At 34.2% G+C, this 15,315-nt stretch overlaps 3 protein-coding genes across 3 annotated transcripts; 2 read left to right on the forward strand and 1 right to left on the reverse strand.

Moving 5' to 3' along the window:
- Positions 1–1,190: 1,190 nt before the first annotated feature.
- LOC100650350 (cysteine-rich with EGF-like domain protein 2) lies at positions 1,191–3,017 on the reverse strand. The gene is made up of 4 exons (XM_048411602.1): positions 2,605–3,017; positions 1,714–2,371; positions 1,556–1,651; positions 1,191–1,466 (listed from the first exon to the last, which is right to left on the reverse strand). Exons 1-4 carry the CDS (start codon positions 2,767–2,769, stop codon positions 1,246–1,248), a joined length of 1,140 nt encoding a protein of 379 aa, XP_048267559.1. The 5' UTR covers positions 2,770–3,017; the 3' UTR covers positions 1,191–1,245.
- Positions 3,018–3,339: 322 nt separating this feature from the next.
- On the forward strand, positions 3,340–7,650 carry LOC100648009 (coatomer subunit alpha-like). Its single transcript, XM_048411598.1, has 5 exons — positions 3,340–3,523; positions 3,692–4,916; positions 5,005–5,952; positions 6,031–7,185; positions 7,265–7,650. The coding sequence occupies exons 1-5, from the start codon at positions 3,444–3,446 to the stop codon at positions 7,499–7,501; spliced, it is 3,645 nt and encodes a 1,214-aa protein (XP_048267555.1). The 5' UTR covers positions 3,340–3,443; the 3' UTR covers positions 7,502–7,650.
- A 2,977-nt stretch (positions 7,651–10,627) lies between these two features.
- On the forward strand, positions 10,628–15,054 carry LOC125386243 (coatomer subunit alpha-like). Its single transcript, XM_048411631.1, has 5 exons — positions 10,628–10,829; positions 10,998–12,222; positions 12,311–13,258; positions 13,337–14,491; positions 14,571–15,054. Exons 1-5 carry the CDS (start codon positions 10,750–10,752, stop codon positions 14,805–14,807), a joined length of 3,645 nt encoding a protein of 1,214 aa, XP_048267588.1. The 5' UTR covers positions 10,628–10,749; the 3' UTR covers positions 14,808–15,054.
- Positions 15,055–15,315: the final 261 nt, after the last annotated feature.

The following is a 15,315-nucleotide window of genomic DNA, read 5'->3' on the forward strand; positions in this document are numbered from 1 at the left end:
GCTACTGTTACTCAAGTGACGGACGGACTATATACATATATAATATTAAAAAATCTTTTACTTATAAATAAAAATTGGATTCTTATTTCTTGCATTTTCTAACAGTACTACAGCTTAAAAATATTCTTTGAAAATATTACATCGAAATATTAAAAATTAATGATTTTATAATAGTACAAATATTTGAATATCTGCATATCAATTTGATTCACGCATAGTGAATTGTTTTGGAAGTTGTAATTATAACCCCCTTTTCTGTGAATTTGCGTCAAATTTGGGAAAACCTATCCCGAGATAATTTATTAAAAAATTGCTTCGGAAAATATATTCAAAATAACAATAAAGTTTGGATGCTGCTAGTTAGCATAGTGCATCCAAGCATTTACATATATTGTCACTTAAAGAAAAAGTACATGTAAGATATTGCTTTTACTTTTTCTACATATTGTATATGAGAACAATAACTTCTTAATAGAGATCTTTGATCAATATTAAAAATTCTGTAAACATTAAATATTAAATCTTTGGATTAAAAGCATCTAAATCTAAATGAACTAAGATTTCGCACTGTATAAAAAAAAAAAAAATGTCGAGACAAATGAAACTTCGAAAACGGTATGTGTGTTGTCAAGATATTCATTACATATCGGTGCATATAATACTATATAGGTCTGTTTTAAAATATTAACTTCTTATATTTGAAATAAAAATAAAAAGCAAAACTTTAGACAAAAATTGATATAGATATGATACGAAAGTATTGCAAACTTTAATACTTATTTCATATGTTTATATACTCGTCATTAAAAGCATTCTCTAATGAAATAAACTTCATTCCTGTAGCCATCTAGTGAAAGAAATTACTGATATAATATCTCTAAAAATCTTATATTATAATTATGATTTTTTTTAGAAATACTCGGAACAAGATTAAATTTTGTTTATTTAAAGACTGATTTTTGAGAATATATATATATCATATACATACTTTACTGTACATACATAACACTACTCATCCGTGATAACACATGATATATATGTATATGTATAGATTGAAATATCTCTAAAATTTTAAAATATCTCCAAAATTTGAATTTTAAAATGATAAATAATGATTAATATATTAGATCAAACAACAGCATTTTATAATTGCTAATATACGAGTGATTAATATTACAATATTCACTTTCTCTCTTTTTTATACATTACAATTTATTAAAATATGACAGATAATACACTATACATTTATGCTGGTCCTAGAATGTCAACATTTGCTGTTGTATCTTGAACATTACTATGGGCTATCATGTATTCTGAAACCGATATGTATATCCCAACTAATAATCCAATTACACTTGCTATATAAATATTTCGTTGGAAGATGATGCATGTAGCTATGCACAGACCAAGATATGTAGCATATCTTGCAACATTCTCTTGTTGTTTACGACCCAGAAGGTCAGAATCTAAAATAAATAATTTTATATGATTATTATTATTAGTAGTAGCAATATTTGTATATATCTTATTCAATCATCATTTATTGAGAACATACTTATACATAAATTATTTTTTTCACGGTATCCATTTGCACAATTTATACACATATCTGGTCCATCACCTGTGCACCCATCACAGGCCATGTCACAATCTAAAACATTAATTAAAAACAATAAATATTAAATTATTTTTGTATGTTTTTTTATAACTTACTTAAACACATATATCCTCCTTCCTTATTAATACAAAATTGATTTTTTGAACAATATTCATCACTTTTTAGGCATTCATCAATATCAAAGCAACCTTGTCCATCTAATATATGCCATCCTTCTGTACATTTTTCACAATTTTTTGGTCCTGGTCCTTTACAAGCTCCATCACAAGCATTATGGCATTGTGAACAAAGTAATTTATTTTCATCTTTATAGGATTCATAAAATCCAGTTGCACACTCAGAACAATCATCTTTCTCATAGCCTTTATCACAGGAGCATTTACCATTTCCTTTTCTGGTACCTGCTCCTTTACATTTACCATTATTATTACAAATTTTATCTGGAAAACCTGGACATGGTTTGCATTGTGGACCAAAATGATCTTTTGGACAACAGGCTTCTGTTTGTTGAATACAGATATAATCATAAATATCTGGATGTATTTGTTGGTAATTAAACCACCAATCTTCTATTTTATTTTCTAATTCTTCAGCTAAAGTCTGACATTGTATTTTACCACGTTCTACTTCTTCACATAAATGTTCTTGTATTTCTATTAATCTAGTTTCACTTTTTGAATATGAACCTAACTTATCTTCCTCCCATGCGCTATCACCACCATCAAATTTTTCACGACTAGTCCTTTCTATACCCTGTATAACAAAATAGTACAATAAATGTGAAATACATACATAAAAGATATTTATACAGATAAATAATGATTAAATACGAGTAACATACTTATATATATACATAAACAATATGATATAGTAAACTCAATATTACGTTAAATTTATATACAAAAAGATATGCATTTATATATACTTCCGTACACATATTTCTTAAAAATTGTGTTCTTTTAACTTATAATATTTAACAAACTCACCTTCTTAAAACTATTTATTAAAATCTTGCAAGCCGCACATGGAGGAAATATTTGAGCTTTAAATTCTTCACTTGAAGGTGTTTTGTTGCACTTTACAGAAGCAGACATAGAAAGTAAAATAAACAAGCTTAAGAAAATAAAAAGAATGACATTGGTTCGTCGCATTATTCTACAGAAACGTACCGGTCACTACCTTCAGTAGTACTATCAGCATTTACTTAAAGGCTAACAATAATTACTCTTAAATACAAATCACAAAATATAATTGATTCTATACTACTTTGTAGAAGATCATTATTTTATTAAATATTTCGATTGTAGTCAATATATGAATAACTATATTATTCCAAACTTTCAGACAAACAGTCCTACGTATAATAATACAACAAATATTTCGTAACTGAACATGCGCGGTTCAATCAATATAAAAGTGACACGTTGATTCTTTGGATTGTTTCAATTAATGCACATTTAGTAAAAAAGTTTATTTTAATTCAATTTCATTTTATACTTTAATAAATTGGTAGGAAATATTTTCATACCGTTCATATGAAATTCGTAATATTAAAAACTATTAATTAGAAATTATAAGTAATCCAGTCATTAGATAATAAAAAAATATGATTATATTTAAAAAATGTTCACAATTTGAAATAGATAATTTGACGTAACAAATATTATATGACAAAATACAAGTTCCATTTCCTATCTACATGTATGTATATATTTCATGGCAGCGCTAGTGACGTCGTGACGTGTCGCATTTCGTGACAAATTTGCAAGGATTAGAAGTGTGGAATGGTTTTCTAAACATAATTTTGTACAATACTTACTAAGAGATGTTAACAAAATTTGAGACAAAATCTGCTCGTGTAAAAGGGATCTCTTTTCATCCAAAACGACCATGGGTGCTTGTAAGGTAAATAATAAATATTCTCCGTATCGGTTAACTATTAAGTTATTAAAACAACCACATACAGACGTTTACGTTATAATTATTATCTCTAACGTAATTTGGAAAATTCTGCATTGTTCTTGAACTATTAAGAAATTCAGATTTCCAGAAATATTATGTATTCTGTTACAGTTTACACAATGGTGTTATTCAATTATGGGATTATCGCATGTGTACTTTATTAGATAAATTTGATGAACACGATGGACCAGTTCGTGGAATATGTTTTCACAATCAACAACCATTATTTGTATCTGGTGGTGATGACTATAAGATCAAAGTATGGAATTATAAGCAAAGGAAGTGCCTCTTTACTTTATTAGGACATTTAGATTATATTAGAACAATTGTATTTCATCAAGAATACCCATGGATTTTGAGTGCATCAGACGATCAAACTATTCGTATCTGGAATTGGCAGAGCCGCACTTGCATTTATGTCTTGACTGGGCACAATCATTATGTCATGTGTGCACAGTTTCATCCTACAGAAGATATCATTGTATCGGCTTCTTTAGATCAAACGGTCAGAGTATGGGATATTTCTGGAATAAGAAAGAAAAATGTAGCTCCTGGTCCAGGAGGCTTGGAAGATCACTTAAAAAATCCAGGAGGCACAGATATATTTGGCCAACCAGACGCTGTTGTAAAATATGTCCTGGAGGGACATGATAGAGGTGTTAATTGGGCATGCTTCCATCCAACATTGCCTCTGATCGTTTCTGGAGCAGATGATCGTCAGATTAAAATGTGGAGAATGAATGATGCCAAAGCTTGGGAGGTTGATACTTGCCGTGGACATTATAATAATGTCTCTTGTGTTTTGTTCCATCCTAGACAGGACTTAATTCTTTCAAATTCTGAAGATAAAAGTATCCGCGTTTGGGATATGTCTAAACGTACTTGTTTGCACACATTTAGAAGAGAACACGAGCGATTTTGGGTCCTGGCAGCACATCCTACATTGAATCTGTTTGCTGCTGGTCATGATTCTGGAATGATTATTTTCAAATTAGAAAGAGAACGTCCTGCATATGCTGTATATGGAAACGTTCTTTATTATGTGAAAGAACGGTTCCTTAGAAAATTGGATTTCACTACTTCAAAAGATACGTCCGTCATGCAAATCCGAGGAGGTGGAAAAACACCTCCTTATAGCATGTCGTATAATCAAGCTGAGAACGCTGTTTTGATCTGTACTAGATCAACCAATAATGTTGAAAATAGCACTTACGATCTATATTTGATACCGCGCGAAGGTGATTCAAACACTGATGCTGATGCGAAGCGGGCTTCGGGTGTTACTGCCATCTGGGTTGCCAGAAATCGTTTTGCGGTGTTAGATAGAGCATATTCGGTATGTATTCGGGGAGAAACGTTATCTTCTTTAAAATAAAAGCTAAAATAACGAAATTTTATAAACATTTTTTTATTATTTATCGCAGTTGGTCATCAAAAATTTGAAGAACGAAATTACGAAAAAGGTGCAGATCCCAAACTGTGACGAAATATTTTACGCTGGTACTGGAATGCTCCTTTTACGTGATGCTGATCAAGTAACGCTCTTTGACGTTCAACAGAAAAGAACATTAGCCGAAGTAAAAATTTCTAAATGTAGATATGTCGTTTGGTCTAGCGATATGTCTCACGTTGCTTTACTCTCGAAACATGATGTTAACATTTGTAATCGACGTCTGGAATCCTTGTGCTCTGTACACGAAAATACTAGGGTAAAGTCGGGAGCTTGGGACGATTCAGGAGTGTTCATTTACACCACTAGCAATCACATCAAATATGCAATCAACAATGGTGATCATGGTATTATACGCACATTAGACCTCCCGATATATGTAACGCGAGTTAAAGGCAATCAAGTTTATTGCTTGGACAGAGAATGCAGACCAAGGATTCTTCGAATAGATCCAACTGAATATAAATTTAAATTAGCTTTGATCAATAGGAAATACGAAGAGGTTTTGCACATGGTTCGCAACGCAAATCTCGTTGGTCAATCTATAATTGCATACTTGCAACAGAAGGGATATCCCGAGGTTGCTTTGCACTTTGTTAAAGATGAAAAGACAAGATTTGGGCTTGCTCTTGAATGCGGAAATATCGAAGTTGCTTTAGAAGCCGCGAGATCGCTTGATGAAAAATCCTGTTGGGAAAGCTTGGCCCAGGCTGCCCTGTTGCAAGGCAATCATCAAGTTGTCGAAATGTGCTATCAGAGAACTAAGAATTTTGAAAAACTGGCGTTCCTGTATCTTATAACTGGCAATTTAGAGAAATTACGTAAGATGATAAAAATTGCAGAAATTAGGAAAGACGTTTCTGGGCAATATCAGGGTAGCTTGTTACTTGGCGACGTTTATGAACGTGCAAAAATATTGCGTGTAGGTATTTATATAACTTAATTTATATTCAAACTTTTCTTACTCCCACGACTTACTTTTTACCGTTTTATGTTACAGAATTCTGGTCAAGCTTCGTTAGCTTATGTAACTGAGAAAATTCATGGTATATCATCTCCAGAAGACGACATCCAATATAGTTCTATGAGTGAAGAACTTTTTGCTCTTGAACAGGGAGCAGAATATCTTCGACCTCCGGTACCAATTCAACAAGCTGAAAACAACTGGCCACTGTTGACAGTATCAAAAGGTTTCTTCGACGGAGCGATGATGTCGCGTGGAAAGAGTCAGGTAGCTGCTGCGTTGGCTCCGGAAGACGATAGCGCTGTACCTGCTGAAGGGTGGGGCAATGGCGAAGAGTTGGGAATAGACGATGAGGAAGGTATCGAAAATGAAAACGTTCCTGAGGGCGAAGAAAGTGCAGGATGGGATGTGGAGGACGTAGATTTACCGCCGGAACTCGAAACTCCAGTGGCTGCGACGGAAAATGGCTATTATTCACCACCAACTAAGGGAATACCACCAACTCAACATTGGATGAACAATTCGCAATTGGTTGTAGATCATGTACTAGCTGGATCACTAGAAACAGCATTTAGATTGCTAAATGATCAAGTTGGTGTAGTTGAATTTGAAGCGTATCAAAGTCTTTTCATGAATACATTCGCACGCGCTAGAACATCATTTGCTTCGTTACCCAATATACCTTCTTTATATGGATATCCTCAAAGAAATTTAAAAGATACAAATCCAAAAAGCAATCTGCCTGCAATCGGATTGCATCTTATCGATTTAGTTCAACGACTTCAAGTATGCTATCATTTGACAACTGGCGGCAAGTTTCCAGAAGCGATAGAAAAATTGCAAGCGATTCTACTCAGTGTACCATTATTGGTTGTTGATACGAGGCAAGATATTATAGAAGCACAGGAATTGATTCAAATTTGTAGAGAGTATATTCTAGGTTTGAAAATGGAGACTGAAAGGAAGAACCTACCTAAAGCTACTTTAGCTGAACAAAAACGAATCTGTGAAATGGCAGCCTACTTTACACACTGCAATTTACAACCTGTTCACCAGATTCTCACTCTAAGGATAGCTGTAAATATGTTCTTCAAATTAAAAAATTACAAAACTGCGGCTTCGTTTGCAAGAAGATTACTTGAATTGGGACCTAAACCTGAATTAGCACAACAAGTTAGAAAGATTTTGCTGGTATGTATACTTTCGTGTATATTAACCATCTCATATAAAGTACAGGAAAAGATTATTATCGCGTTTCTTTCTTTTTTAGGCCTGCGATAAAAATCCGGTGGATGAACATCAATTAGCGTACGACGAACATAATCCGTTTTCATTATGTGCAAGCACGTTTGTTCCAATTTACAGAGGAAAACCAGAAGTCAAGTGTCCATTATGCGGTGCAAGTTATTTACCTCAATTTAAAGATACAGTATGCAAAGTTTGTGAAGTTGCACTAATCGGGAAACAATGTATCGGTTTAAGGATAAGTCCTGTTCAATTCCGATAAATTTTCGATATTTTTATCGTTATTATTACAAATAATACAGTATATTGTAGTACAATAACGTTTGTTTTGTAATTTTTCAATTGTATTATAGATGAAAAATATGTCATTACAAAAGATATTGTAAACATTACAAGAGATATACATATGTACTTAAATTTTTTAAATATTTCCTCCACTACTTTATAGAGAAGATATTCATTATCATCATTGTTTAACACTATTACTATTAACATTATTTCATATTGAAACAGTACAAGTAAACTATATTTTAAAAATTAAGAATTTCAGAGAAAGAAATTCCACAATAAAATTGAGATAATATTTTTACTCAATTGACTTTTTGTTATTTTTATAAACGGGGACACATGCGTTTGTTTGTCAATTATAGTATAATTCACATTTTCTATATTGAGCAGGTAGAATTGTATGACGAAGAGAATATATAAATCATTTCATAGAGTAACTTGTAACTTCAATAATATCAGTGATCATACTTAAGATGTATAAGCAATAGCTAAACCCGATTAAAGAAAGAATTTTAATGAACAATGTATTTTCGAGCTATCGCGGGGAGACGCGGTCGTTAGAATACGCGTCAACGGGAGTCGTAAATTCCCACTACGATTAGAATAATTGACACCGCGAATAGTTCGATCCCCGTATTTCGGTTAGGATAATAGGGGTAGTTGTTGTGGTATAACACTGTGATTCACAGAGTTATAAAAAATATATATTTCCAAGACTTTATACAATCACACAAAGTAGTAACGCCGTTGTTTAAGATACAGATAACGAAGAGAAGGATTATTCTTAGATGAGAGAGTTAGAGCTATAGGAGCTTTAGGCCCGTGAGAGCTGTAGGAGCTGTCGGACTTCAGGATAGTGTGAGAGCCATAGGAGATTCTAGGCCGTGTAGGCACTTTGAGAGTTGTAGGAAACTCTGAGAGATATAGGAACGGTGAGAGTTGTAGGAACTGTAGGAACTCTAGACACCGTGAGAGACGCTGGAACTCTTAGAGAGGTAGGAATGGTGAGAGTTGTAGGAAATGCAGGAACTCTAGACACCGTGAGAGACGTTGGAACTCTTAGAGAGGTAGGAACGGTGAGAGTTGTAGGAAATGCAGGAACTCTAGGCATCGTGAGAGCCGAAGAAATACTCTAAAGTTTATTCTGATGTCAGTACGGAGGAAAGCTCGGTATGGGTGTGCCCTTTGAACGAAGAACGCGGATTCGTTGCTTACATTTTTAGTTAGGAAAGTGAGGGCAATAATCCGCGCTGTCGATTGGTTAGGACCAATGTTAGGAAGGAAGAGAGGAGGAAGAAACCTCCTACCAAGGCGACATTGTTTATAGGGAAACTCAGATTTTCCGTTAGGTAGATCTCCGCTTTTTTCGTTAGGCTACTACCCGCTTTCTCCGTAATTCTTAAGAGCACGTAATAAACCCAAGGACCTTTCTAAAAACCGGCCGAAAACACTTCTAGAATTAGAAAATCTTTTCGGGCAACAGATTGACTTAAACCATGTGTGCGAACAATGCAGTTAGGATTTCAACTTTATGGTAGGTCCTTGAGCTTGTGGAGGGTTCGGAGGACGGCACGTAGACCGTTGGCTGTCAAGCCGCACGGGATGGCGTGTAGATGGCGTGTAGATGGCGTGTTGCGCGGCAGAACAAACAATGTATGTAAAATCTCCAAATAAATGTTAGTTGGTAATGTCAGAGATGAAATTAGGAAAATTGTCGATGATCAAAGAAGAAATTCTCCCATAAATGCACTTCATTAATTGCCGTTTCTAATATTCAAGCGGTTCAAACTATACGTACACTTTTTTCTTGGGTGCTATTGGTACGAAAAACGTGTGCACTATGAGAAGGAAATGTGTCTCGATTCGTACCAGTCCATACGCAGTTGGTCAAAAGTAGGCGCTTCGTCGCAATTCGAAAACAAGTGGTAAAACACTGCGCCACATCACCAACGCTATAAAATTTTGGTCGTCATTTTCATATGAAAAGAGCTGTTTTAGTTCTATCGGTCAAACGAAGGAATCAAATTATTGTAAAGTAACAAAATTACGCAAATGATTACACAGAAGATTAGCTCATTGTAAAATTGTACAATTATTGTAAACTGATGAAATGAATTGAAGAAAACAATATTATTTTGCAAATAAACAAAGCGTTTAATCATTTAAAATCCTTCCAATATCCACATTTCCCAAATAACTTCCAATTTCCATAAGTTCGAAAAATAAGTTAAAAAATATGACGAAAGAGTTCGAGGAATTTGGAAAGTATTAAGAGAATAAAATACCATAAGAGATATAAGAAACTTATTAAAAATTCTGTAAAAAACGCCATTTTCGTAGGAAATTCAAGAGCAAAGAAATTTTCGATCAATTTTCCAATTCTGTATTACAAGAACGCGATAACATAGAGAGTGAAACAATTTCGGCGATTCATTTCCAATACGTCAGTTTCGAAGAATTTTGCGAAGTTGAAATTTTCGGAATCTTGAAAATGCTTTTGGTTCACTTTAAGATTATATATCAGGAGAACATGATAACATAGGAGGTGGCAAATTCTGCCAATTTGTAGGAATCACCTCATTTTCAAAGAATTTTGGGAAGTTGAAGTTTTCGTGTTCTCGAAAATGTATTAAGCTCATTTTGCAATTTTGTATCAGAAGAACATAATAACATAGGAGGTGGCACAATTTCGCTGATTCTAGGGAATGTCATTTTCAAAAAATTTTGCAAAGTTAAATTTTTTGATTCTCGAAATCTTTTCCGGCCAATTGGGTCCTTCAAAAACATGACAAAATTTGCAATCTTTTCCGTATAATAACTTTCGAGCAGAGAGATTCCTAAACTCAAAACTGCTATCGTTGAACTCTATTCAATAAATGCTTCAAATATATATAACATTAAAAAAATTGGGATTCGTAGGTGAAGACCAACCACTTCTTCCGGTTCATACAATATACATAATATTGAAAAATATCTATTACAAATTATAAGCAGACGATTCATTTAAATACAAAGAAATATAATTATAATAAAAACATGTTCAAAATTTGGAATAACATAATTTGATAGGATACATATTATACGATAAAATGCTCCATTCGCTATCTATACACATGTATGTATTTCATGGAGGCATAATGACATCGTGACGTGTCCAGTTGACAAAGGTTAGAAGTGACAAATGTTTTTTTAAACATAATTTTGTGAAATATTTACCAAGAGATGTTAACAAAATTTGAGACAAAATCTGCTCGTGTAAAAGGAATCTCTTTTCATCCAAAACGTCCATGGGTGCTTGCAAGGTAAATAATAAATATTCTCCGTATTGGTTAACTATTAAGTTATTAAAACAACCACATACAGACGTTTACGTTAGGATTATTAATTCTAACGTAATTTGGAAAATTCTGCATTGTTCTTGAACTATTAAGAAATTCAGATTTCCAGAAATATTATGTATTCTGTTACAGTTTACACAATGGTGTTATTCAATTATGGGATTATCGCACGTGTACTTTATTAGATAAATTTGATGAACACGATGGACCAGTTCGTGGAATATGTTTTCACAATCAACAACCATTATTTGTATCTGGTGGTGATGACTATAAGATTAAAGTATGGAATTATAAGCAAAAGAAATGCCTCTTTACTTTATTAGGGCATTTAGATTATATTAGAACAACTGTATTTCATCAAGAATACCCATGGATTTTGAGTGCATCAGACGATCAAACTATTCGTATCTGGAATTGGCAGGGCCGCAATTGCATTTATATCTTGACTGGGCACAATCATTATGTCATGTGTGCACAGTTTCATCCTACAGAAGATATCATTATATCAGCTTCTTTAGATCAAACGGTCAGAGTATGGGATATTACTCTATTAATAAAGAAACATGTAGCTCCTGGTCCAGTAGCCTTGGAAGATGACGTAAAAACTACAGTAGGCACAGATATATTTGGCCTATCAGACGTTATTGTAAGACATGTCCTGGAGGGACATGATAGAGGTGTTAATTGGGCATGCTTCCATCCAACATTGCCTCTGATCGTTTCTGGAGCAGATGATCGTCAGATTAAAATGTGGAGAATGAATGATGCCAAAGCTTGGGAGGTTGATACTTGCCGTGGACATTATAATAATGTCTCTTGTGTTTTGTTCCATCCTAGACAGGACTTAATTCTTTCAAATTCTGAAGATAAAAGTATCCGCGTTTGGGATATGTCTAAACGTACTTGTTTGCACACATTTAGAAGAGAACACGAGCGATTTTGGGTCCTGGCAGCACATCCTACATTGAATCTGTTTGCTGCTGGTCATGATTCTGGAATGATTATTTTCAAATTAGAAAGAGAACGTCCTGCATATGCTGTATATGGAAACGTTCTTTATTATGTGAAAGAACGGTTCCTTAGAAAATTGGATTTCACTACTTCAAAAGATACGTCCGTCATGCAAATCCGAGGAGGTGGAAAAACACCTCCTTATAGCATGTCGTATAATCAAGCTGAGAACGCTGTTTTGATCTGTACTAGATCAACCAATAATGTTGAAAATAGCACTTACGATCTATATTTGATACCGCGCGAAGGTGATTCAAACACTGATGCTGATGCGAAGCGGGCTTCGGGTGTTACTGCCATCTGGGTTGCCAGAAATCGTTTTGCGGTGTTAGATAGAGCATATTCGGTATGTATTCGGGGAGAAACGTTATCTTCTTTAAAATAAAAGCTAAAATAACGAAATTTTATAAACATTTTTTTATTATTTATCGCAGTTGGTCATCAAAAATTTGAAGAACGAAATTACGAAAAAGGTGCAGATCCCAAACTGTGACGAAATATTTTACGCTGGTACTGGAATGCTCCTTTTACGTGATGCTGATCAAGTGACGCTCTTTGACGTTCAACAGAAAAGAACATTAGCCGAAGTAAAAATTTCTAAGTGTAGATATGTCGTTTGGTCTAGCGATATGACTCACGTCGCTTTACTCTCGAAACATGATGTTAACATTTGTAATCGACGTCTGGAATCCTTGTGCTCTGTACACGAAGATACTAGGGTAAAGTCGGGAGCTTGGGACGATTCAGGAGTGTTCATTTACACCACTAGCAATCACATCAAATATGCAATCAACAATGGTGATCATGGTATTATACGTACATTAGACCTCCCGATATATGTAACGCGAGTTAAAGGCAATCAAGTTTATTGCTTGGACAGAGAATGCAGACCAAGGATTCTTCGAATAGATCCAACTGAATATAAATTTAAATTGGCTTTGATCAATAGGAAATACGAAGAGGTTTTGCACATGGTTCGCAACGCAAATCTCGTTGGCCAATCTATAATTGCATACTTGCAACAGAAGGGATATCCCGAGGTTGCTTTGCACTTTGTTAAAGATGAAAAGACAAGATTTGGGCTTGCCCTTGAATGCGGAAATATCGAAGTTGCTTTAGAAGCTGCGAGATCGCTTGATGAAAAATCCTGTTGGGAAAGCTTGGCCCAGGCTGCCCTGTTGCAAGGCAATCATCAAGTTGTCGAAATGTGCTATCAGAGAACTAAGAATTTTGAAAAACTGGCGTTCCTGTATCTTATAACTGGTAATTTAGAGAAATTACGTAAGATGATAAAAATTGCAGAAATTAGGAAAGACGTTTCTGGGCAATATCAGGGTAGCTTGTTACTTGGCGACGTTTATGAACGTGTAAAAATATTGCGTGTAGGTATTTATATAACTTAATTTATATTCAAACTTTTCTTACTCCCACGACTTACTTTTTACCGTTTTATGTTACAGAATTCTGGTCAAGCTTCGTTAGCTTATGTAACTGAGAAAATTCATGGTATATCATCTCCAGAAGACGACATCCAATATAGTTCTATGAGTGAAGAACTTTCTGCTCTTGAACAGGGAGCAGAATATCTTCGACCTCCGGTACCAATTCAACAGGCCGAAAACAACTGGCCACTGTTGACAGTATCAAAAGGTTTCTTCGACGGAGCGATGATGTCGCGTGGAAAGAGTCAGGTAGCTGCTGCGTTGGCTCCGGAAGATGATAGCGCTGTACCTGTTGAAGGGTGGGGCAATGGCGAAGAGTTGGGAATAGACGATGAGGAAGGTATCGAAAATGAAAACGTTCCTGAGGACGAAGAAAGTGCAGGATGGGATGTGGAGGACGTAGATTTACCGTCGGAACTCGAAACTCCAGTGGCTGCGACGGAAAATGGCTATTATTCACCACCAACTAAGGGAATACCACCAACTCAACATTGGATGAACAATTCGCAATTGGTTGTAGATCATGTACTAGCTGGATCACTAGAAACAACATTTAGATTGCTAAATGATCAAGTTGGTGTAGTTGAATTTGAAGCGTATCAAAGTCTTTTCATGAATACATTCGCACGCGCTAGAACATCATTTGCTTCGTTACCCAATATACCTTCTTTATATGGATATCCTCAAAGAAATTTAAAAGATACAAATCCAAAAAGCAATCTGCCTGCAATCGGATTGCATCTTATCGATTTAGTTCAACGACTTCAAGTATGCTATCATTTGACAACTGGCGGCAAGTTTCCAGAAGCGATAGAAAAATTGCAAGCGATTCTACTCAGTGTACCATTATTGGTTGTTGACACGAGGCAAGATATTATAGAAGCACAGGAATTGATTCAAATTTGTAGAGAATATATTCTAGGTTTGAAAATGGAGACTGAAAGGAAGAACCTACCTAAAGCTACTTTAGCTGAACAAAAACGAATCTGTGAAATGGCAGCCTACTTTACACACTGCAATTTACAACCTGTTCACCAGATTCTCACTCTAAGGATAGCTGTAAATATGTTCTTCAAATTAAAAAATTACAAAACTGCAGCTTCGTTTGCAAGAAGATTACTTGAATTGGGACCTAAACCTGAATTAGCACAACAAGTTAGAAAGATTTTGCTGGTATGTATACTTTCGTGTATATTAACCATCTCATATAAAGTACAGGAAAAGATTATTATCGCGTTTCTTTCTTTTTTAGGCCTGCGATAAAAATCCGGTGGATGAACATCAATTAGCGTACGACGAACATAATCCGTTTTCATTATGTGCAAGCACGTTTGTTCCAATTTACAGAGGAAAACCAGAAGTCAAGTGTCCATTATGCGGTGCAAGTTATTTACCTCAATTTAAAGATACAGTATGCAAAGTTTGTGAAGTTGCACTAATCGGGAAACAATGTATCGGTTTAAGGATAAGTCCTGTTCAATTCCGATAAATTTTCGATATTTTTATCGTTATTATTACAAATAATACAGTATATTGTAGTACAATAACGTTTGTTTTGTAATTTTTCAATTGTATTATAGATGAAAAATATGTCATTACAAAAGGTATTGTAAATATGATAAGAGATAACTTTTACGTATTTCCTCTATTACTTTATAGAGAAAAAGTTTGTGTAATGTTATTGTCGTTAATATTATTTCATATTGGAACATAGTGGACATGTAATATATAACATATTTTCATAGTGGATATGTAATATATAACATATTTTCATAGTGGACATGTAATATATAACATATTTTCATAGTGGACATGTAATATATAACATATTTTCATAGTGGACATGTAATATATAACATATTTTCATAGTGGACATGTAATATATAACATATTTTCATAGTGGACATGTAAATTATATTTTAAAAATATGCAATAAAAGTAATAACTAGAAAGGTTTTTACTCGATTGCTTTTTATGTTATTTTTATAAAGGGAGAT

Source organism: Bombus terrestris, chromosome 2 (genome assembly GCF_910591885.1).
Source record: "Bombus terrestris chromosome 2, iyBomTerr1.2, whole genome shotgun sequence".
Lineage (NCBI taxonomy): Eukaryota > Metazoa > Arthropoda > Insecta > Hymenoptera > Apidae > Bombus > Bombus terrestris.